This window comes from Malaclemys terrapin, chromosome 5 (assembly GCF_027887155.1).
Source record: "Malaclemys terrapin pileata isolate rMalTer1 chromosome 5, rMalTer1.hap1, whole genome shotgun sequence".
In the NCBI taxonomy this organism is placed as follows: domain Eukaryota; kingdom Metazoa; phylum Chordata; order Testudines; family Emydidae; genus Malaclemys; species Malaclemys terrapin.
The window spans coordinates 107,878,343-107,901,675 of NC_071509.1; the positions used below are offsets into that span (position 1 = coordinate 107,878,343).

Below are 23,333 nucleotides of genomic sequence, written 5' to 3' on the forward strand. Positions count from 1 at the left end.
CTGCTGTTGTCCCTGCTGCTGCTGGTGCAGGGGGGGCCTCCCCCCCACCCCCGCCGGGCCCCCGCCAACGCCCCACCGTCTTCTCCCACATCTACAGCATCCGCCGGGGGGCGGGTGAGGGGGCCGGGGGGGGCGGGGCCCGAGTCCCCGCAGGAGGCCCTGGCCCCCCACAGCCAGCTGCAGCCCCCCCGGCTCTACGAGCACACGCTTGAAGGGGACGAGCAGGTGGTCTTCACCCACCGCATCAACCTGCCCCCCCGGCCTGCGACTGCGAGGGGGGGGGGCGACGGCGGGGGCCCTGCGGGAGGCGCTGAGCCGGCTGCGGGCGCTGGAGGCCCAGGTCCAGGCGCTGCGGGAGCAGTGTGGGGCCAAGGGCTGCTGCCCCTCCTCCACCGCCGCCCAGGCTGGCACAGGTCAGACTGGGGGGCTGACGGGAACCTGGGGGTGGGGGCCATCAGGAGGGGGGACATGGGGAGGGGGGTGGGGACACGGGGGGGAGCACGGGGAAGAGGCAGGAGGGAGCGATATTGGGCAGAGTCAGAGGAGGGGGCCGGGTGTCAAAAAGGGGCAGAGCCAGTGTGGGATGGGGCGGGGCCATAGAAAGGGGTGGGGACCTGAAGCGGGGGGGAGGGTGGAGCAGTGGGAGGGGCAACAGAGAGAGGCAGGGCCAAAGGAGCAGGGAGGGTGTCAAAAAGGGGTGGAGCGAGGAATACGCCAAGGGGCGGGGCCAGGGGTGGGGGGGCAGGGCCGGGGCAGGCAGGCAGCGCTCCCCAGTGGGTGGCAGGCAGGTTGCAGTTTGACCCCGGCCGCATCTCCTTCCCTCCCCGCCGCAGGCCAGACGGACACCCAGAGCCTCTGCGGCCAGCACGGCACCTTCGACCAGGCCACCTGCGGCTGTGTGTGCCAGCCGGGCTGGGGTGGCCCCACCTGCGCGGAGCCGCAGTGCCCAGGGGGGTGCGGAGGGCGGGGCGAGTGCGTGGCCGGACGCTGCGTCTGCCCCCCCGGCTTCGCCGGCGCCCGCTGCCAGACGCCCGTCTGCGCCGACGACTGCAACGACCAGGGCCGCTGCCAGGGCGGGCGCTGCCTCTGCTTCCCCGGCTACTCGGGGCCGGCCTGCGAGACGCCTGACTGCCCCGGGGACTGCCACGGGCGCGGGCGCTGCCAGGACGGGCGCTGCCTCTGCAGACCCGGCTACGCCGGCCCGGACTGCGGCACCCGGGCCTGCCCCGCCGATTGCAGTGGGCGCGGGCGCTGCCTGAAGAACGGGGTGTGCGCCTGCCACCGCGGCTACGCCGGGCCCGACTGCAGCCAGCCCGCCTGCCCCGGGGATTGCGGGGGGCACGGGGAGTGCCGGCACGGGGAGTGCCACTGCCAGGACGGCTACGCCGGCGAGGACTGCACCATAGGTACGGCCACCCTACCCACAATGCCCTGCGCCGCCCCAGCTACCCTACCCACAATGCCCTGCGCCGCCCCAGCTACCCTACCCACAATGCCCTGGGCCGCCCCGGCCCCCCCTACCCACAATGCCCTGGGCCGCCCCGGCCACCCTACCCACAATGCCCTGGGCCGCCCCGGCCCCCCCTACCCACAATGCCCTGCGCCACCCCGGCCACCGTACCCACAATGCCCTGCGCCGCCCCGGCCACCCTACCCACAATGCCCTGCGCCGCCCCGGCCACCATACCCACAGTGCTCTGGGCCTCCCCAACCGCCCTACCCACAATCCCCCTCTGTGGCTGCTCCCCACATCTCTGGGCATCCATCCCTGAGGTGGGTGTGGGTGGGGGCTGTCCTTGCCCCCCCCCGTGTGGGGCAGTGCTGAGCTCCGAGCTGAAGGACCTTTGTGCTGCCTAATCCTCTCCTGACCCACGGCCAAGGGGGGGAGCTCCCCCCCAGATCTATATGGGAGCTGGTGCCCCCCTTGGCTGGGACGTCCCGTTCCAGGGCACAGAGACCCCCTGTTAGGAGCCGCCCGCCCCGCAGCCGGGCTGGCCAAGATCAGCCTTGGCACCGCGCCCCCTCCGGCTCCGGTTCCCCTATAGAATCGGCCCCATTCATCCCGGCCGGGGGGCACGGGGCCGGGGGGGCCGGGATCTGAGCCGCGCTTGTTCCCCACGGTGTTTGCTTTCCATCCCCGCCCCGGACGGGACCGAGATCAAAGGCCTGGCTGGTCGGAGAGGGGAGGCCCTGGGCGGGGACCGGGACATGGGGCCTTTTCCCTCTACGGGGCGGGGGCAGGGGGCGGCTGGCTTGTGGGGCAGGGAATGGGACACGGGACCTGTCCCGTCTGGGGTGCCCGCCCCAGGGCGGGGTCTGGCTGGTTCAGAGGGGCAGGGAATGGGACATGGGGCCTGTCTCCTCTAGGGGCGCCAGCCCCAGGGCGGGGGTCTGGCTGGTTCCGGGGGGCAGGGAAGGGGTTCGGGGCCTGTCCCCTCTAGGGGTGCCCGCCCCAGGGTGGGGGTCTGACTGGCTGGAGGCAGGGAAGGGGTTCGGGGCGCTCACCCCTGTGTCCCCGCAGAGATCCCGGCCGTGACGCTGCGCGTGGGGCGCCGGGACGAGGGCTCCTTCCGCCTGCAGTGGACTCGCCCCAAGATCCACGTGGATGGATATGAAATTCACCTTGTTCCCATGGTAATGGGGTCCCGGGGAGGGGGGGTGTCAATCACGGGGGCTGGTCCTGGATCTGGGCCCTGGAGGGCAGGGGATGTCAGTGGGGGAGGAGGGGTGTGACCCCTTGGCCCCCACCCTGGGGAACCTCACTTCTGGGAGGGGGCATTGGAAGGAAGGTGGGAGGGTCAGGCGGGGGTGGGGGTGCATGGGTGGGGGGTGCAGACAGAGCTGGGGGGTCCCCCAGCCCCTGACCCGTCTGACCCCCAGCGGGCCGTGACCCTGTGGTTTGGGGGCCTGGGAGTGGGAGGTGCCTGAGAGGGCGGGAGGGCGGGTCCCCCAGCCCCTGACCCCCTCTTTCTCTCCCCCCAGGGTGACCCCGAGGGCGCCGTGTCCCTGCAGCTGCCCGGCTCGGCCACATCCTTCGAGCGCTCGGGGCTGGGCCCAGGCCAGGAATTCAGCGTCACCGTCCGGGCCCAGCGGGACCAGCGCCTCGGGCCCCCCACCACCCAGAGCGTCCGCACCCGTAGGTGGCGGGAGGGATGCAGCTGTGGGGCTGCTGGGGGGAGCGCTGGGGGTCCCGGGGGCGCTGGGGGGCAGGAGGTTTGGGGGCTGTGATGGGAGCCCAGGGGAGCTGTTACTGGGGGGCTCTTTGGCATGGGGGCCCTGTGGGGGGAGGGGGATCTTAGGGGGAAGTTTAGGAAACAGGGGGGTTCTCTGGGGAGGAGCCCCCCTTCCCCACTCTCACCCCTCTTCCCCCCCCCCCCAGGGATCGACGCGCCCCGGGATCTGCGCCCCACGGGGGCCACGGACACCTCGCTGAGCCTGCGCTGGGAGCCTCCGGCTGCCCAGCCCGACGGATACACCCTGCGCTACGGCCCAGTGGGGCAGGACAGCACCGAGCCCCCCGCCCGCCTGACCCTGCCCCCCGACCGCACCACCTTCACCCTGACTGGCCTCCGCAGCACCACCCAGTACACCCTCACCCTGACCGCCCACCGCGGCCCCGAGCAGAGCCCTCCCGCCAGCACCAGCGCCACCACCGGTGGGTCCCACGGGCCCGGGGAGAGGGGCGGGGCGGGGGCAGGAGGGGATGGGGAGGGGAGGGAGACGGGGAAGAAGGAAATGAGAGAGGAGGACGAGCGAAGGAGGGAAATCAGCAAGGACTGGAGTGTGGGAGCAGTGTGGAGAGACGAGAGCGTCCGTCCATCCATCCATCCATCCATCTGTGCGTCCATCTGTCCGTCCACCTGTCCATCCATCCATCCATCTGTCCGTCCACCTGTCCATCTGTCCGTCCACCTATCCATCCATCCATCCATCTGTCCGTCCATCTGTCCGTCTGTCCATCCATCTGTCCACCTGTCCGTCCATCCATCCAGTCGTCTGCCCAGTTGGTCGTCCATCATCTGTCCATCCGTACATCCATAAGGGAGCCAGACGTTTCTAATTCTCTTCTCCCCACTCTTCTGCTCAGGGTTTTTCTTTCCCTCTCTCCCACAGCGAGTGATTTGTTCGTTCTGTCCAAAGCGGGGCTGCCCGGGAGCCCAGTCGGATCCAGCGCCTCCCTCTCCCACCCACCCCCGACTCACCACCTGTCTCCCCATCCATTTAGGATCCGCAGGTCACGGAGCCACGCGGGGGGTCGGACTAACCCAGTTCTCTTCCCTTCTCTCTTCTTCGCAGCTAGCTCACAGGCACCGGATGGGGAATACGGGGCATTTCCCCTCCAGGGGGTGCCATCTCCCCCAGGGCAGGGACTGGCTGGCTTAGGGGGGTGGGGAATGGGGCAGGGGCCTTTCCCCTCTAGGGGGCACCGGCTCTGATCCACCCCAGGGTGGGGGACAGGCTGGCCCAGAGGGGCAAGGAATGGGATCCCCTAATTGCACCAATATTTGCTCCTGGCAGCGCCGATGCCCACCCTGCCCCCGCCTGGCCGGCTGCACCCAGAGCCCACGCGCCTCTCAGTGCCCCGTCTCCGGCCGCCTGGCCCCGCGGGGAAGCCAGGCTCCCGGCCCACCCCGGCCAACGCCTCCTCGCTCCCCAGCCAGCTCTTCTTCCGGACCATGGCGCAGAACCTGACGGCCAAGCTGTCCCGGTACAACGGGACCCTGCTGCAGCGCCTGGAAAGTTACCTCCGTGCCACACGCTACCCGCTCCGCGGCAACCAAACCATCGCCACCGTGGCCAAGACCATCTACCTCTATCTGGTGCAGAGGAAGTCCCGGGAGGAACAGGAGATGGTCTACGTGGGGCTGGGCCAGCATTCGAAGGAGCTCGGGGCCATGGCACCCACCAAGGGGCCCGCCGGCCGCTTCCAGATAGCCGGGAAGGAGGGCGGTGTCTTCTCAGAGGGCTCCCCCGACTTGGACACGGGGCCCAGGGGCCACGCCAAGCCAGCAGTGGTGGCCCGCTCCCCCGGCGCCATTGTGGTCTCCCTGGAGGGCATGCATGGCCACGCGGAGCGCGTGGTGGTCCGCTACTGGCGGGCGGGCGACAGCGGAGGAGCGCGGGAGCTGGTGGTTCCCGGCGACGCCACGGCAGTTCGGCTCCACGGCCTGGCGCCCGGCACCACCTACCAGGTGGAGATCCACCACCTGGTCCAGGGTCGGCTGTCCAGGTCCTATTCCTTTGTCACCTCCACAGGTAGCGCTGGGCGGGGTCTGACGCGGGGGGCTCACCTCCTCTGGCTCAGTAACCAGCCACGCCCCTGCCTTGGCTGTTCACTGATGCACCCGCTGGCGCTAACCCCCTCGGTTCTGCCCTCCTCTCTCCCACAGGCTGCTGGCTTCTGCCCACGGGCCTGGCATGGCCATCAGACGGGTCGACTCCACCCCGCTCCCTCCGTCCCCTTCCCTCCCTCTCTCCTGTGGCATTAACCCCCCATTTCTTCTGCAGCTGGTTTGGCTTCCACCCACTATAGGCCCCATGCCACGGACTCAGCGGGGAATGGGGCAGGGGCCTGTCCCCTCTAGGGGGCACTGGCTCCCACCCGGCCCCAGGGCAGGGACTGGCTGGCTCAGGGGGGTGGGGAATGGGGCAGGGGCCTGTCCCCTTTAGGGAGCTCCCTTTCACCCTTTCATGCCCTCCCCCCAGCTCCAGAGGCATCTGGCACCGAGCAGCCCCCAGAGCCCCCCACGCCCAGCTTCTCCCACCCTGGGCCACCCCCAGGGGACCTGGTCGTGACAGACGTCGCCCCCGACCGGTTCCGCGTCACCTGGACGGCGACGACTGGCACCTTCCAGCACTTCCTGCTGCGGTACCGGGAGCCCGGCTCCCGGGTGCCCCCCGGGCAGACCCAGGTGCCTGGGGGGAAGAGGAGTGTGATCGTCACCCAGCTGAGCCCCGGCACCGAATACGAGGTGGAGCTGCGGGGGGTGGCACCTGACGGGACCATCTCAGAGCCCATCACCACCAGCGTGTCGACAGGTAACACTCCCGTCCCTTCCTCCAGCCAGCCTTCCTCCGCGGGATCCTGCACCCAGCCTTACAGACAGTCTTTGCAGGGCTATATGGACACCTTGGACAACCCAGGAGTCCTGGCTCCTAGCTGCCCCCCCACTCTACCCACTAGCCCCCACTCCCCTCCCAGAGCTAGAGATAGAACCCCGGAGTCCTGGCTCCCAGCCCCCCCCCTGTTCTAACCCACCAGCCCCCACTCCTCTCCCAGAGCTAGAGAGAGAACCCAGGAGTCCTGGCTCCCAGCCCCCTGCTCTAACCATCAATGACAATGACATCAACCCTGTGACAATGCGGTTCTGGCGGAACCCAACTGAGAGTGCCAACTCAGGACAAATTGCTCAAACAGGGCAGTTACAGCCCAAGGCTGGGGTTTTTCCACCTCTAGGGCAAACCAAACCAGCCAGACTAGGAGGACTTCGGTCTCACCCCACTGGCTAACCGCAAGTCTCACAAGCAATCTCCTTAGACACTCCAGTTTCCCAGTACTCCCACCAGTGCCACTCGTACGGGGACAAATGGTTATGAAAACCAATACCCCAGTAAAAGAAAAAGGTTCTTCTGATCCCAAAGGACCAAGCCCCAGACCCAGGACAATATACAAATCAGATCTTACCCACAAATCACGCTGTTGCCAATCCTTTACAATCTAAAATCTAAAGGTTTATTCATAAAAGGAAAAAGATAGAGATGAGAGTTAGAATTGGTTAAATGGAATCAATTCCATACAGTAATGGCAACGTTCTTGGTTCAGGCTTGCAGCAGTGATGGAATAAACTGCAGGTTCAAATCAAGTCTCTGGAACATCCCCAGTTGGGATGGGTCATTCAGTCCTTTGTTCAGAGCTTCAGTTTGTAGCAAAGTCCCTCCAGAGGTATGAAGCAGGATTGAAGACAAGATGGAGATGAGGCATCAGCCTTATATAGTCTTTTCCAGGTGTAAGAACACCTCTTTGTTCTTACTGTGGAAAATTACAGCAAAATGGAGTCTGGAGTCACATGGGCCAGTCCCTGCATACTTTGCTGAGGTACAAGGCGTATCTGCCTTCTCTCAATGGGTCCATTGTATAGCTGATGGTCCTTAATGGGCCATCAAGCAGGCTAGGCAGAGCTAATCTCAGCTTGTCTGGGATGTCACCCAGAAGCATAGCATAAATTTGCCATACAGACAGTATAGAGCCAATATTCATAACTTCGACCATAAAACTGATACACACATACAGACGGCATAATCATAACCAGTAAACCATAACCTTGTCCTAGACACCCCATTTGACCCCCTTTATACAAGATTTGGTGCCACTACAGGACCTTGGTTGCAACAATGATCTATACGGTCCCAGATTATATCAATAACGTCACACCCCCCTCCCAGAGAGCCCAGGCACCCTGACTGCGGCGTTACGCCCTCTCTCTCTTGCAGCACCCCTTGGCGGGGGCCCCGGGCCAAGCGAGCTGGGGGCCCTGGGAGTCAGGAACGTGACCAGCGATGGGTTTGGGCTGCAGTGGAGGGCGCGGAAGGGCCTGTTCCAGTCCTTCCTGCTGCGCTACGAAGATGCGGCCGGGCGCATGGGGCCCCGGGAGGCTGAGGTGCCGGCGGACCAGCGGGCGACCCGCGTTGGGGGGCTGCGGCCTGGCACCGAGTACAATGTCACGCTGTACGGGGTGCACCGCGGCCAGCTCTCACCCCCACTCAGAGCCAGAGTCCGGACAGGTACCACCTCCCCCTGCGCGGCTCATGCCTCAGCTCCCTGCCAGCCGGGGGGCGCCAACTGCCCCCTCCTCTGTCCCCTGCCCAGCTCGGCACTTGCCTACCAGCCTGCTTTCCTTCCACAGTGTTAGGGGGCAGCGCCCAGGAGTCCTGGCTCCCAGCCCCCCCGCTCTAACCCACCAGACCCCACTCTTCCCAGAGCCGGGGAGAGAACCCAGGAGTCCTGGCTCCCAGCCCCCCCGCTCTAACCCACCAGCCCCCACTCCCCTCCCAGAGTTGGGGAGAGAACCCAGGCGTCCTGGCTCCCAGCCCCCCCAGCTCTGACCCACCAGCCCCCACTCCCCTCCCAGAGCTGGGAGAGAACCCAGGAGTCCTGGCTCCCTTTCCCACCCCCCACCCCCCCAAGCAGTGTGGAGGTGAGACAGCTGGGAGTCTTTGCCAAGGGTGTTTGAAATAACAATTGTCTGCCAGGTCCGGTGGCTCCCGGGATGGGAGGCGCAAAGCGAGCTGCCGCCCCCCCATACACCTAGGCACACCACACATGCAGCCTCCCCTATCCCTCCCCCCCGTACCCACCTGCAGCCCCCCTGGAGCATGTCTGGTGACATGTCTCCTCATGGGGGTGGGGGCTGGGGGTGGACGGGGTGGGAATGTCGGGGTGGGCATGTGATGGATAGAGTGTGTTGGGGGCGGGGGGGGGGAGAAACCCAGGCAGGGGAGGGAGCAAGGAGCAGGCCCCGTAGGAAAACAGAAGAAGGAGACACAGACAAGGAAGAGTGGCAGGGAACGGCGGAGCCTGACGGAAAGACGGGCACTGACAGGCGGTGGGGAGCGTGGCGGGGGAAAGGAAAAGGGATGAATTGTTAACGGCAGCAATGGGAGGGAGACAACCGAAGCGATGGCATGGGAAAGATGGCAAAGAGATGAGGGGCAGATACACAGCGATCTCACCTCACTGCTCTCCCCAACCTCAGACCCTGGGGATGGTTCGGTGCAATACTGCCCCCCACGGCATCTCCAATACCCTTCCCCCACCCCACACCCTTGGCCCCACCCTGACCCAGAACTGATGGGACCATCTCTCCTGCCCTCTCCCTGCCAGCGCCAGCAGAACCCGGCGCCCAGCCCAGCCTGGGGGAGCTCTCGGCCTCAGAGGTCACCCACAACTCCACCCTGCTCTCCTGGACCGTCCAGGCCGGGGACTTCGATTCCTTCCTCCTCCACTACAAGGACGCGGAGGGCAAACTCCAGGCACTGCCCGTGGATGGAGGATCCCGCACAGTCACCGTTACCAATCTGGCCCCCTCCCAAAGATACAAGTTCAACCTCTACGGCGTCTCCGGCCGCAAGCGCCTCGGCCCCGTCTCCACCGACGCCGTCACAGGTCAGCAACTGGACCTGGGGCACCAGCCCCTTTCTCTCCTGCCCCTTTTGCTTTGCAGTGTGGTGGGGACACCGAGCCCTGGGCTGGGACTTTCCCAAGAAGATGCTTCCAAGTAAATGAGAGAGGAGGACGAGCAAAGAAGTGAAAGCAGCAAGGACTGGAGTGTGGAAGCAGTGCAGAGGGACGAGAGGGTCCATCTATCCATTCATCCATTCACCTGTCCGTCCATCCATCCGTCCATCCGTCCATCCACAACTAGACTGCTGGCCATTCAATGGGCAGAGAGAAGAGAGTAGATAGGGATGGGTGGATGTATGGATGGATAGACAGCTGGATCAATGTGCATGGGACAGGTTGGGTAAATGGATTTATGTGTATGGGAACAGATGGATGAACAGTTAGGTACATGGATGGATGTCTACATGGATGGATGGATGGACTGATGGAAGTCTGGGAGTGGATGGATGGACGGACAGATGGTAGGGTGCATAGCTATGTATGGGGGTGGTTGGATGGACAGAGGGATGGAAGGATGGTTAGATATGTATGGGGGTGGATGAATTGATGGACAGATGGAAGGGTGGGTAGATATGTATTGGGGTGGATGGATGGATGGACAGACGAAAGGGTGGGTAGATATGTATGGGGGAGGATGGAGGGATGGACAGAAGGAAGGGTGGATGGATATGTATGAGGGTGGATGTATGGACAGACAGATGGAAGGGTGGGTAGATATGGATGGGGGTGGATGGGTGTTTTGGGGAATGCACGGGTAGATGTGTATGTGTAACACTTTTGCCAGGTGGCTCCAGTAGCAACAATGGGTGGGTTGGGGGTGGTGATGCATGCTTGGACAGGTGGATGGATGGGTGCGTACAGGGATGGATGGAGGAGTGGTTGGAGATGGGTGGGTGTCAATGGGGATCTATCCATTGACGTTGGTGACTTTAGTTCATGCCCTTCTCTTTCCCTCTCATTTGTTCTTCGATCCATCCTCTCTCAGCCCAACTCTCCCTGAGGTTTGTGCCGGTTGATCTGGGCCAAACCCTCCAGGGGGGTGTGATGGCCACGGGGAATGTGGGATCCTCTTTGCAGACATGGCCGGTCCATTTGTGTGTCCCCAGCTCTCCTTCCCAGCAGCAGATGCAGCTCTGTCCTGGGGCTAGTCTCTGGGGCTCCCTGCGCCCTCTTCCCACTAATCTTCCCTGCTGATCCCCTCTGGGCAGGAACTGCCCGGCCCCCCAAGGACCTGGTCAGCCACCCTAATCCAGCCATGCCCTAACCCACCTCTTTGTTCCAGCCAAGGAGCCGCGGGTGCAGGAACTCACCTTCCAGCCCAGCCTGGGGGAGCTCTCGGCCTCTGACATCACCCACAACTCCACTCTGCTCTCCTGGACCGTCCAGACCGGGGACTTTGACTCCTTCCTCCTCCAGTACAAGGACGCGGAGGGCAAACTCCAGGCTCTGCCCATGGACGGGGGATCCCGCACGGTCACTGTAACCAACCTGGCACCTTCCCGCAGATACAAGTTCAACCTCTACGGCATCTCCGGCCGCAAACGCCTCGGCCCCGTCTCCACCGACATCGTCACAGGTCAGCAGCTGCTCCAGGAGCGCAGCTCCTTCCCCTCCCGCCCCCTCTGCTTTCCAGTGTGACATGGATGCCGAACACTGGCCCAGGACGTTCTGAAGAAGATGCTTCCAAGAGTCCTGCATCCACAACCAGATTGCCGGCCATTCAATGGATAGATAGGAGAATGGATGGTCATGGGTGTACGTATGTATGTCCGTATGTATGCATAGACAGACAGACAGCTGGATCGGTGTGCATGGGGCAGGTTGAGTGAATGGAATGATGTGTATGGGAACTGATGGATGAAGAGATAGGTACATGGATGGGTGTCTAAAGGAGTGAATGGATGGATGGAGGGGATGGTCATCGATGAGTACATAGAGGAATGGATGTGTATGGGGATGGATGAACAGGCAAGTGTGCAGATATATATGGGGGTGGATGAATGGATGGACAGAAGGCTCAGTAGACATGCATGGGGGTCGGTAGATGGACAGACGGAAGGGTGGGTAGATATGTATGGGGGTGAACGAATTGATGTACAGACAGAAGGGTGGGTAGATATGAATGGGAGTGGATGTATGGATGGACAGACGGAAGGGTGGGTAGTTATGTATGGGGGTGGATGTATGGATGGATGGACAGATGGAAGGGTGGTTAGATATGTATGGGGGTGTATGGATGGATGGACAGATGGAGGGTGGGTAGATATGTATGGGGGTGGATGGATGGATGGATGGACAGATGGAAGGGTGGGTAGATATGTATAGGGGTGGATGGATGGATGGATGGATGGACAGATGGAAGGGTGGGCAGATATGTATGGGGGTGGATGGATGGATGGACAGATGGAAGGGTGGGTAGATATGGATGGGGGTGTATGGCAGGATGGACAGACGGAAGGGTGGGTAGATATGTATGGGGGTGTATGGCGGGATGGACAGATGGAAGGGTGGGCAGATATGGATGGGGGTGGATGGGTGTTTTTGGGAATGCACGGGTAGATGTGTATGTGTAACTCTTCTGCCAGCAGCAGAACAATGGGTGGGTTGGGGGTGGTGATGCATGCTTGGACAGGTGGATGAATGGGTGCGTACAGGGATGGATGGAGGAGTGGTTGGGGATGGGTGGGTGTCAATGGGGATCTATCCATTGACGTTGGTGACTTTAGTTCATGCCCTTCTCTTTCCCTCTCATTTGTTCTTCGATCCATCCTCTCTCAGCCCAGCTCTCACTGAGGTTTGTGCCGGTTGATCTGGGCCGACCCCTCCAGGGAGGTGTGATGGCCACGGGGAACCTGGGAATGTGGGATCCTCTTTGCAGACATGGCCGGTCCATTTGTGTGTCCCCAGCTCTCCTTCCCACAGCAGGATGCAGCTCTGTCCTGGGGCTGGTCTCTGGGGCTCCCTGCGCCCTTGTCCCACTAATCTTCTCTGCTGATCCCCTCTGGGCAGGAACTGCCCGGCCCCCCAAGGACCTGGTCAGCCACCCTAATCCAGCCATGCCCTAACCCACCTCTTTGTTCCAGCCAAGGAGCCGCGGGTGCAGGAACTCACCTTCCAGCCCAGCCTGGGGGAGCTCTCGGCCTCTGATGTCACCCACAACTCCACTTTGCTCTCCTGGACCGTCCAGACCGGGGACTTTGACTCCTTCCTCCTCCAGTACAAGGACGTGGAGGGCAAACTCCAGGCGCTGCCCATGGACGGGGGATCCCGCACGGTCACTGTAACCAACCTGGCTCCCTCCCACAGATACAAGTTCAACCTCTACGGCATCTCCGGCCGCAAGCGCCTCGGCCCCGTCTCCACCGACGCTGTCACAGGTCAGCGGCTGCTCCAGGGGCGCAGCTCCTTCCCCTTCCGCCCCCTCTGCTTTCCAGTGTGACATGGATGCCGAACACTGGCCCAGGACGTTCTGAAGAAGATGCTTCCAAGAGTCCTGCATCCACAACCAGATTGCCGGCCATTCAATGGATAGAGATGGGAGTAGATAGGGATGGATGGATGGATGGATGGATGGATGGATGGATGGATGGATGAATGAATGGATAGACAGTCAGACAGCTGGATTGGTGTGCGTGGGGCAGGTTGAGTGTATGGAATGATGTGTATGGGAACAGATGGATGAAGAGATAGGTACATGGATGGGTGTCTAAAGAGTGGATGGAGGGGATGGTCATCGATGAGTAGATAGACGAATGGATGTGTATGGGGATGGATGGATGAACAGGCAGGTGGGCAGATATATATGGAGATAGATGAATGGATAGACAGAAGGCTTGGTAGATATGTGTGGGGGTGGATGGATGGATGGAGGGGATGAGATGGGTGGATAGATGGAGGGGATCTATATGGGGATGGACAGATGGTCGGGTGGGTAGGGATGGATGGATGGAAGGATGGATGGATAGATAGAGGAATGGATTGATATGGGGATGGACAGATGGACGGGTGGATAGATGGATGGAGATGATGGGACTGATGGAAAGATAGAGGAATAGATCTATATGGGGATGTACAGCTGGACGGGTGGGTGGGGATGGATGAATGGAGGGGATGGGATGGATGGATAGAGGAATGGGTCGATATGGGGATGGACAGATGGACGGGTGCGTGGGGATGGATGGATGGAGGGGATGGATGGATGGATAGATAGAGGAATGGATTGATATGGGGATGGACAGATGGATGGGTGGGTGAGGATGGATGGATGGAGGGGATGGATGGATGGATAGATAGAGGAATGGATTGATATGGGGATGGACAGATGGATGGGTGGGTGAGGATGGATGGATGGAGGGGATGGATGGATGGATAGAGGAATGGATTGATACGGGGATGGACAGATGGATGGGTGAGTGGGGATGGATGGTTGGAGGGGATGGGATGGATGGATAGATATAGGAATGGATCGATATGGGGATGGACAGATGGGTGGGTGGGTTGATGTGTGGAGGGGATGGGATGGATGGAGGGGATGGGATGGATGGATGGATGGAGGGGATGGGATGGATGGATAGATAGAGGAATGGATATATATGGGGATGGATGGATGGATAGGTGAGTGGGTGGATGTAGAGGGATGGATGGACAGACAGACTGGTGGGGGTGTGTGTATGGCAAGTGATGGATGGACGGATGGACGGAAGGCTGGGTGGATGTGTATGGGGATGAATGAATGGATGTACAGACGGTAGAGTGGTTGGATGGGTGTTTTGGGGGATTCATGGGTACATGTATATTTGTAACTCTGTGCCCAGGTTGCATTATCAGCTATAAGGAGGGGGTGGGTAAGGTGATTGATGCATGGATGGACAAACGTATGGTGTAGTGATGAACCAACGGATGGATTGGTGTGTATGAGGATGGAGGAGTGTCTGGGGATAGATAGGTGTCATCCGTTGACATTGGTGGTTTTGGTTCACCCCCTTTTCTTTCTGTCTCGTTTCTTCCTCCTTCCCTCTGTCTCCTCCCATCTCACTCAGCCCTCACTGAGGTTTGTGCCGGTCGCTCTCGGCTGAACCCTCCATGGAGGTGTGATGGCCACGGGGAACCTGGGAATGTGGGATCCTTTTTGCAGACATGCCCCGTCCATTAGTCTGTCCTCAGCTCTCCTTCCCAGCAGCAGGATCCGGCTGTGTCCTGGGACAAGTCCCTGGGCGTCCCTGCACCCTCCCCTGCTAATCCTCCCTGCAAATCTCCTCTGGCTAGAAATAACCCAGACCCCCAAGATCCCAGCGAGTTGCCCCCACTCCAGCCTCCCCCTTCACCCCCTTCTCTCTGTTCCAGCTGTGGTGGGGCCGGAGGAGGAACCCACTCCCCAGCCCAGTCTGGGGGAGCTCTCAGCCTCTAACATCACCCATGACTCCATCCTGCTCTCCTGGACCGTCCAGGCCGGGGACTTCGACTCCTTCCTCCTCCAGTACAAGGACGCGGAGGGCAAACCCCAGGCGCAGCCCGTGGACGGCAGATCCCGCACAGTCACCGTAACCAACCTGGCGCCCTCCCACAGATACAACTTCAAATTCTACGGTGTCTCCGGCCACAAGCGCCTTGGACCTATCTCCACTGATGCTGTCACGGGTCAGCGGCAACTCCCAGGGCCCGACCCCTTCCCCTCCCACCCCCCTTTGCTCTACAGTGTCAGGGACACCATCCACTGGGCCAGGACCTTCCCAGGAAAACACTTCCAAGCCTCCAGCCTCCACAAGCAGATTGGCAGCCATTCAATGGGTAGAGGGAAGAATGTGGATGGGGATGGATGGATAGACAGACAGCTGTATGGATGTGCATGGGGCATGTTGAGTGAATGGATAGAGGTGTCTAGGGATGGATGGATGAATTAATAGGATGTCTATGGGGGTGGATAGAGATGGATGGAGGGAGGGGATGGTAATGGATCCATAGAAAGAGGAATAGATATATATGGGGATGGTCAGATGATGGGGGGGGGCAGATGGACTGGGGGGCAGGTGTGAATAGCGATTGATGGATGGACAAATGGCTGGGGGGATGTGTATGGGGATGGACAGACTCGTGGAGAGATGTTTATGGGGATGGATGGATGGACGTATAGACGGTAGGGTGGGTGGGTGTGTATGGGGATGGATGGATGGATGGACGTACAGACAGTAAGGTGGATGGATGTGTGTGGGAATGGACATGTTTATGGGGATGGATGGATGGACTTATAGATGGTAGGGTGGGTTGATGTGTATGGGGATGGACAGACTGGTGGATGGATGTTTATGGGAATGGATGGATGGACATACAGGCGGTAGGGTGGGGGGATGTGTATGGGGATGGATGGATGGATGTACAGTAGATAAGGTGGGTGGATGGGGATGGACAGAAGGGCAGACTGTTGGAGGGATGTTTATGGGGATGGATGGATGGATGGACATACAGGCGGTAGGGTGGGTAGATGTGTATGGGGATGGATGGATGGACGTACAGTCGGTAAGGTGGGTGGATGGGGATGGACAGAAGGGCAGACTGTTGGAGGGATGTTTATGGGGATGGATGGACGTATAGACGGTAGGGTGGGTGGGTGTGTATGGGGATGGATGGATGAACGTATAGACAGTAAGGTGGATGGATGTGTATGGGGATGGACAGAAGGGCAGACTGGTGGATGGATGTTTATGGGAATGGATGGATGAACATACAGGCGGTAGGGTGGGTGGATGTGTATGGGGATGGATGGATGGATGGACGTACAGTCGGTAAGGTGGGTGGATGGGGATGGACAGAAGGGCAGACTGTTGGAGGGATGTTTATGGGGATGGATGGACGTATAGACGGTAGGGTGGGTGGGTGTGTATGGGGATGGATGGATGGACGTACAGACAGTAAGGTGGATGGATGTGTATGGAGATGGACAGAAGGGCAGACTGGTGGATGGATGGATGTACAGACAGTAGAGTGGGTGGATGTGTGTGGGAATGGATGAGTGTTATGGGGGGATTGATTTATAGATGTGTATGTGTAACTCTGTGGCTAGGTCACATTGTCAACAAGAAAGGCTGGATGGGTGATAGATGCATGGATGGGCGGAAGTATGGGATCGCGATGGATGGATGGAGGAGTGTCTGGGGGTGGACGGTGGTCAATGGGGATCTTTTCATTGAGGGTGGTGGTTTTGGTTTCACCCCCTTCTCTTTTTCTCTCATTTGCTCTTCCTTCACCCCTCTCCTCCCGTCTCAGCTCAGCTCTGCCCATGGTTTGTGCCAGTCACTCTGGGCCGACCCCTCCATGGAGGCAGGGTGGCTGCAGGAAACCCAGGAATGTGGGATCCTCTTTGCAGACATGCCCCGTCCGTCTGTCTGTCCCCAGCTCTCCTTCCCAGCTGCAGGATCCAGCTGTGTCCTGGGGCCAGTCCCTGGGGCTCCCTGCCCCCTCTCCTGCTAATTCATCGGGATGGCAATAATCCAGCCCCCCAAGGACCCGTAAAGCTGCTCCTGCTGACCATACCCTTCACCCCCCTCTCTCTGTTCCAGCTGCGGTGCCGACGGAGGAGGTACCCACCGCCCAGCCCAGCCTGGGGGAGCTCTCGGCCTCCGACATCACCCACGACTCCATCCTGCTCTCCTGGACTGTGGAGGAGGGGACCTTTGACTCCTTCCTCCTCCAGTACAAGGACGCGAAGGGCAAACCCCAGGCGCTGCCCGTGGGCAGGGGATCCCGCACAGTCAACATAACCAACCTGGCACCTTCCCGCAGATACAAGTTCAACCTCTATGGCATCTCCGGCCGCAAGCGCCTCGGCCCCGTCTCCACCGACGCTGTCACAGGTCAGCGGCTGCGTCTACGGGTGCGGCTCCTTCCCATCCCATCCCCTTTGCTTTGCAGTGTGGCAGGGATGCTGGCCACTAGACTGGGACCTTCCTGGGATGAAACTTCCAGTCTCCAGCTTCCATGACCTGTCTATGGCCTTTCAACAGATGGAGAGAGAGAGAAGGTTGAGTGTTTACATGGCTGGACAGGGGTGTTGGTGGGTGAATGGATAGAGGGTGTGTTGGAACGGATGGAAGGATAGCTGTGTATGGGGATGGATGGATGGATGGATGAATGGATGGATAGAGGGTGTGTGTAGATGGATAGATGGGTGTGTGTTGAGATGGATGGAGGGATAGCTGTATGGGGATGGATGGGTGGATGGGTGGATGAATGGCTGAGTGTTGAGACGGATGGAGGGATAGCTGTGTGTGGGGATGGATGGATGGATACAGGGAGTGGATGGATGGATGGATGTGTGTTAAGATGGATGGAAGGATAGCTGTGTATGGGGATGGATGGATGGATAGAGGGTGTGTGTGGCTGGATGGGTGGATGGATGGATGGATGGGTGGATGGATGGCTGAGTGTTGAGACGGATGGAGGGATAGCTGTGTATGGGGAAGGATGGGTGGCTGGTTGGATAGAGGGTGTGTGTGGATGGATGGATGGATGGATGGATGGAGGGTGTGTGTGGCTGGATGGGTGGATGGATGGATGGATAGGTGAGTGTTGAGATGTATGGAGGGATAGCTGTGTATGGGAATGGATGGATGGATGGATGGATAGAGGGTGTGTGTGGATGGATGGATGGATGGATGGATAGGTGAGTGTTGAGACGGATGGAGGGATAGCTGTGTATGGGGAAGGATGGGTGGCTGGTTGGATAGAGGGTGTGTGTGGATGGATGGATGGATGGATGGAGGGTGTGTGTGGCTGGATGGGTGGATGGATGGATGGATAGGTGAGTGTTGAGATGTATGGAGGGATAGCTGTGTATGGGAATGGATGGATGGATGGATGGATGGATAGAGGGTGTGTGTGGATGGATGGATGGATGGATGGATAGGTGAGTGTTGAGACGGATGGAGGGATAGCTGTGTATGGGGAAGGATGGGTGGCTGGTTGGATGGAGGGTGTGTGTGGCTGGATGGGTGGATGGATGGATGGATAGGTGAGTGTTGAGATGTATGGAGGGATAGCTGTGTATGGGAATGGATGGATGGATGGATGTATAGAGGATGTGTGTGGATGGATGGATGGATGGATGGATGGAGGGTGTGTGTGGCTGGATGGGTGGATGGATGGATGGATGGATGGATGGCTGAGTGTTGAGACGGATGGAGGGATACCTGTGTATGGGGAAGGATGGGTGGCTGGATGGATAGAGGGTGTGTGTGGATGGATGGGTGGATGGATAGAGGGTGTGTGTGGATGGATGCATGGATGTGTGTTGAGACGGATGGAAGGATAGCTGTGTATGGGGATGGATGGATGGATGGTGTGTGTGGGTGGATGGATGCCCATGTGTTGAGACGGATGGAAGGATAGCTGTGTATGGGGATGGATGGATGGATGGTGTGTGTGGGTGGATGGATGCCCATGTGTTGAGACGGATGGAAGGATAGCTGTGTATGGGGATGGATGGATGGATGTATAGAGGGTGTGTGTGGATGGATGGATGGATGGATGGATGGATGGATGGATGGATGGATGGATGGATGGATGGCTGAGTGTTGAGACGGATGGAGGGATAGCTGTGTATGGGAATGGATGGATGTATAGAGGATGTGTGTGGATGGATGGATGGATGGATGGATGGCTGAGTGTTGACACGGATGGAGGGATAGCTGTGTATGGGAATGGATGGATGGATTGAGGATGTGTGTGGATGGATGGATGGGTGGGTGGATGGATGGATGGATGGCTGAGTGTTGAGATGGATAGAGGGATAGCTGTGTATGGGAATGGATGGATGGACATACAGGCGGTAGGGTGGGGGGATGTGTATGGGGATGGACAGACTGGTGGAGGGATGTTTATGGGGATGGATGGATGGACGTACAGACGGTAAGGTGGATGGATGTGTATGGGGATGGACAGAAGGGCAGACTGGTGGATGGATGTTTATGGGAATGGATGTATGGACATACAGGCGGTAGGGTGGGTGGATGTGTATGGGGATGGATGGATGGATGGACGTACAGTCGGAAAGGTGGGTGGATGGGGATGGACAGAAGGGCAGACTGTTGGAGGGATGTTTATGGGGATGGATGGACGTATAGACGGTAGGGTGGGTGGGTGTGTATGGGGATGGATGGATGGACGTACAGACAGTAAGGTGGATGGATGTGTATGGAGATGGACAGAAGGGCAGACTGGTGGATGGATGGATGTACAGACAGTAGGGTGGGTGGATGTGTGTGGGAATGGATGGGTGTTATGGGGGGATTGATTTATAGATGTGTATGTGTAACTCTGTGGCTAGGTCACATTGTCAACAAGAAAGGCTGGATGGGTGATAGATGCATGGATGGGCGGAAGTATGGGATCGCGATGGATGGATGGAGGAGTGTCTGGGGGTGGACGGTGGTCAATGGGGATCTTTTCATTGTGTTGGAACGGATGGAAGGATAGCTGTGTATGGGGATGGATGGATGGATGGATGAATGGATGGATAGAGGGTGTGTGTAGATGGATAGATGGGTGTGTGTTGAGATGGATGGAAGGATAGCTGTGTATGGGGATGGATGGATGGATGGATGGATGGATGGATAGAGGGTGTGTGTGGCTGGATGGGTGGATGGATGGATGGATGGATGGGTGGATGGATGGCTGAGTGTTGAGACGGATGGAGGGATAGCTGTGTATGGGGAAGGATGGGTGGCTGGTTGGATAGAGGGTGTGTGTGGATGGATGGATGGATGGAGGGTGTGTGTGGCTGGATGGGTGGATGGATGGCTGAGTGTTGAGACGGATGGAGGGATAGCTGTATATGGGGATGGATGGATGGATGGATGTATAGAGGGTGTGTGTGGATGGATGGGTGGATGGATAGAGGGTGTGTGTGGATGGATGCATGGATGTGTGTTGAGACGGATGGAAGGATAGCTGTGTGTGGGGATGGATGGATGGATGGAGGGGGTGTGTGGATGGATGGGTGGGTGGGTGGATGCATGGATGTGTGTTGAGACGGATGGAAGGATAGCTGTGTATGGGGATGGATGGATGGATGGTGTGTGTGGGTGGATGGATGGCCATGTGTTGAGACGGATGGAAGGATAGCTGTGTATGGGGATGGATGGATGTATAGAGGGTGTGTGTGGATGGATGGATGGCTGAGTGTTGAGACGGATGGAGGGATAGCTGTGTATGGGAATGGATGGATGTATAGAGGATGTGTGTGGATGGATGGATGGATGGATGGATGGCTGAGTGTTGACACGGATGGAGGGATAGCTGTGTATGGGAATGGATGGATGGATTGAGGATGTGTGTGGATGGATGGATGGGTGGGTGGATGGATGGATGGATGGCTGAGTGTTGAGATGGATAGAGGGATAGCTGTGTATGGGAATGGATGGATGGACATACAGGCGGTAGGGTGGGGGGATGTGTATGGGGATGGACAGACTGGTGGAGGGATGTTTATGGGGATGGATGGATGGACGTACAGACGGTAAGGTGGATGGATGTGTATGGGGATGGACAGAAGGGCAGACTGGTGGATGGATGTTTATGGGAATGGATGTATGGACATACAGGCGGTAGGGTGGGTGGATGTGTATGGGGATGGATGGATGGATGGACGTACAGTCGGAAAGGTGGGTGGATGGGGATGGACAGAAGGGCAGACTGTTGGAGGGATGTTTATGGGGATGGATGGACGTATAGACGGTAGGGTGGGTGGGTGTGTATGGGGATGGAGATGGACGTACAGACAGTAAGGTGGATGGATGTGTATGGAGATGGACAGAAGGGCAGACTGGTGGATGGATGGATGTACAGACAGTAGGGTGGGTGGATGTGTGTGGGAATGGATGGGTGTTATGGGGGGATTGATTTATAGATGTGTATGTGTAACTCTGTGGCTAGGTCACATTGTCAACAAGAAAGGCTGGATGGGTGATAGATGCATGGATGGGCGGAAGTATGGGATCGCGATGGATGGATGGAGGAGTGTCTGGGGGTGGACGGTGGTCAATGGGGATCTTTTCATTGTGTTGGAACGGATGGAAGGATAGCTGTGTATGGGGATGGATGGATGGATGGATGAATGGATGGATAGAGGGTGTGTGTAGATGGATAGATGGGTGTGTGTTGAGATGGATGGAAGGATAGCTGTGTATGGGGATGGATGGATGGATGGATGGATGGATGGATAGAGGGTGTGTGTGGCTGGATGGGTGGATGGATGGATGGATGGATGGGTGGATGGATGGCTGAGTGTTGAGACGGATGGAGGGATAGCTGTGTATGGGGAAGGATGGGTGGCTGGTTGGATAGAGGGTGTGTGTGGATGGATGGATGGATGGAGGGTGTGTGTGGCTGGATGGGTGGATGGATGGCTGAGTGTTGAGACGGATGGAGGGATAGCTGTATATGGGGATGGATGGATGGATGGATGTATAGAGGGTGTGTGTGGATGGATGGGTGGATGGATAGAGGGTGTGTGTGGATGGATGCATGGATGTGTGTTGAGACGGATGGAAGGATAGCTGTGTGTGGGGATGGATGGATGGATGGAGGGGGTGTGTGGATGGATGGGTGGGTGGGTGGATGCATGGATGTGTGTTGAGACGGATGGAAGGATAGCTGTGTATGGGGATGGATGGATGGATGGTGTGTGTGGGTGGATGGATGGCCATGTGTTGAGACGGATGGAAGGATAGCTGTGTATGGGGATGGATGGATGTATAGAGGGTGTGTGTGGATGGATGGATGGCTGAGTGTTGAGACGGATGGAGGGATAGCTGTGTATGGGAATGGATGGATGGATTGAGGATGTGTGTGGATGGATGGATGGATGGATGGGTGGGTGGATGGATGGATGGATGGCTGAGTGTTGAGATGGATAGAGGGATAGCTGTGTATGGGGATGGATGGATGGACGTACAGACAGTAAGGTGGATGGATGTGTATGGGGATGGACAGAAGGGCAGACTGGTGGATGGATGGATGTACAGACAGTAGGGTGGGTGGATGTGTGTGGGAATGGATGGGTGTTATGGGGGGATTGATTTATAGATGTGTATGTGTAACTCTGTGGCTAGGTCACATTGTCAACAAGAAAGGCTGGGTGGGTGATAGATGCATGGATGGGCGGAAGTATGGGATCGCGATGGATGGATGGAGGAGTGTCTGGGGGTGGACGGTGGTCAATGGGGATCTTTTCATTGAGGGTGGTGGTTTTAGTTTCACCCCCTTCTCTTTTTCTCTCATTTGCTCTTCCTTCACCCCTCTCCTCCCGTCTCAGCTCAGCTCTGCCCATGGTTTGTGCCGGTCACTCTGGGCCGACCCCTCCGTGGAGGCAGGGTGGCTGCAGGAAACCCAGGAATGTGGGATCCTCTTTGCAGACATGCCCCGTCCGTCTGTCTGTCCCCAGCTCTCCTTCCCAGCTGCAGGATCCAGCTGTGTCCTGGGGCCAGTCCCTGGGGCTCCCTGCCCCCTCTCCCGCTAATTCATCGGGATGGCAATAATCCGGCCCCCCAAGGACCCGGAAAGCTGCTCCTGCTGACCATACCCTTCACCCCCCTCTCTCTGTTCCAGCTGCGGCGCCGACGGAGGAGGTACCCACCGCCCAGCCCAGCCTGGGGGAGCTCTCGGCCTCCGACATCACCCACGACTCCATCCTGCTCTCCTGGACTGTGGAGGAGGGGACCTTTGACTCCTTCCTCCTCCAGTACAAGGACGCGAAGGGCAAACCCCAGGCGCTGCCCATGGGCGGGGGATCCCGCACAGTCAACATAACCAACCTGGCACCTTCCCGCAGATACAAGTTCAACCTCTATGGCATCTCCGGCCGCAAGCGCCTCGGCCCCGTCTCCACCGACGCCGTCACAGGTCAGCGGCTGCGTCTACGGGTGCGGCTCCTTCCCATCCCACCCCCTTTGCTTTGCAGTGTGGCAGGGATGCTGGCCACTAGACTGGGACCTTCCTGGGATGAAGCGTCCAGTCTCCAGCTTCCATGACCTGTCTATGGCCATTCAACAGATGGAGAGAGAGAGAAGGTTGAGTGTTTACATGGCTGGACAGGGGTGATGGTGGGTGAATGGATAGAGGGTGTGTTGGAATGGATGGAAGGATAGCTGTGTATGGGGAT

General features: G+C 59.1%; 1 protein-coding gene across 1 annotated transcript in view; it reads left to right on the plus strand.

Annotated features, from left to right (window-relative positions):
* Positions 1 to 1,005: 1,005 nt before the first annotated feature.
* The window catches only part of TNXB (tenascin XB), a 72,650-nt gene continuing 50,322 nt past the window's right edge, over positions 1,006 to 23,333 (plus strand). The window contains exons 1-13 of the mRNA XM_054030594.1: positions 1,006 to 1,406; positions 2,522 to 2,634; positions 2,983 to 3,136; positions 3,380 to 3,655; positions 4,519 to 5,256; positions 5,707 to 6,039; positions 7,492 to 7,782; positions 8,882 to 9,163; positions 10,464 to 10,757; positions 12,265 to 12,558; positions 14,525 to 14,818; positions 16,735 to 17,028; positions 22,781 to 23,074. Coding sequence (XP_053886569.1) covers positions 2,632 to 2,634; positions 2,983 to 3,136; positions 3,380 to 3,655; positions 4,519 to 5,256; positions 5,707 to 6,039; positions 7,492 to 7,782; positions 8,882 to 9,163; positions 10,464 to 10,757; positions 12,265 to 12,558; positions 14,525 to 14,818; positions 16,735 to 17,028; positions 22,781 to 23,074 — 3,547 coding nt within the window. The 5' untranslated portion in view covers positions 1,006 to 1,406; positions 2,522 to 2,631. The remainder of the gene's footprint in view (positions 1,407 to 2,521; positions 2,635 to 2,982; positions 3,137 to 3,379; positions 3,656 to 4,518; positions 5,257 to 5,706; positions 6,040 to 7,491; positions 7,783 to 8,881; positions 9,164 to 10,463; positions 10,758 to 12,264; positions 12,559 to 14,524; positions 14,819 to 16,734; positions 17,029 to 22,780; positions 23,075 to 23,333) is intronic.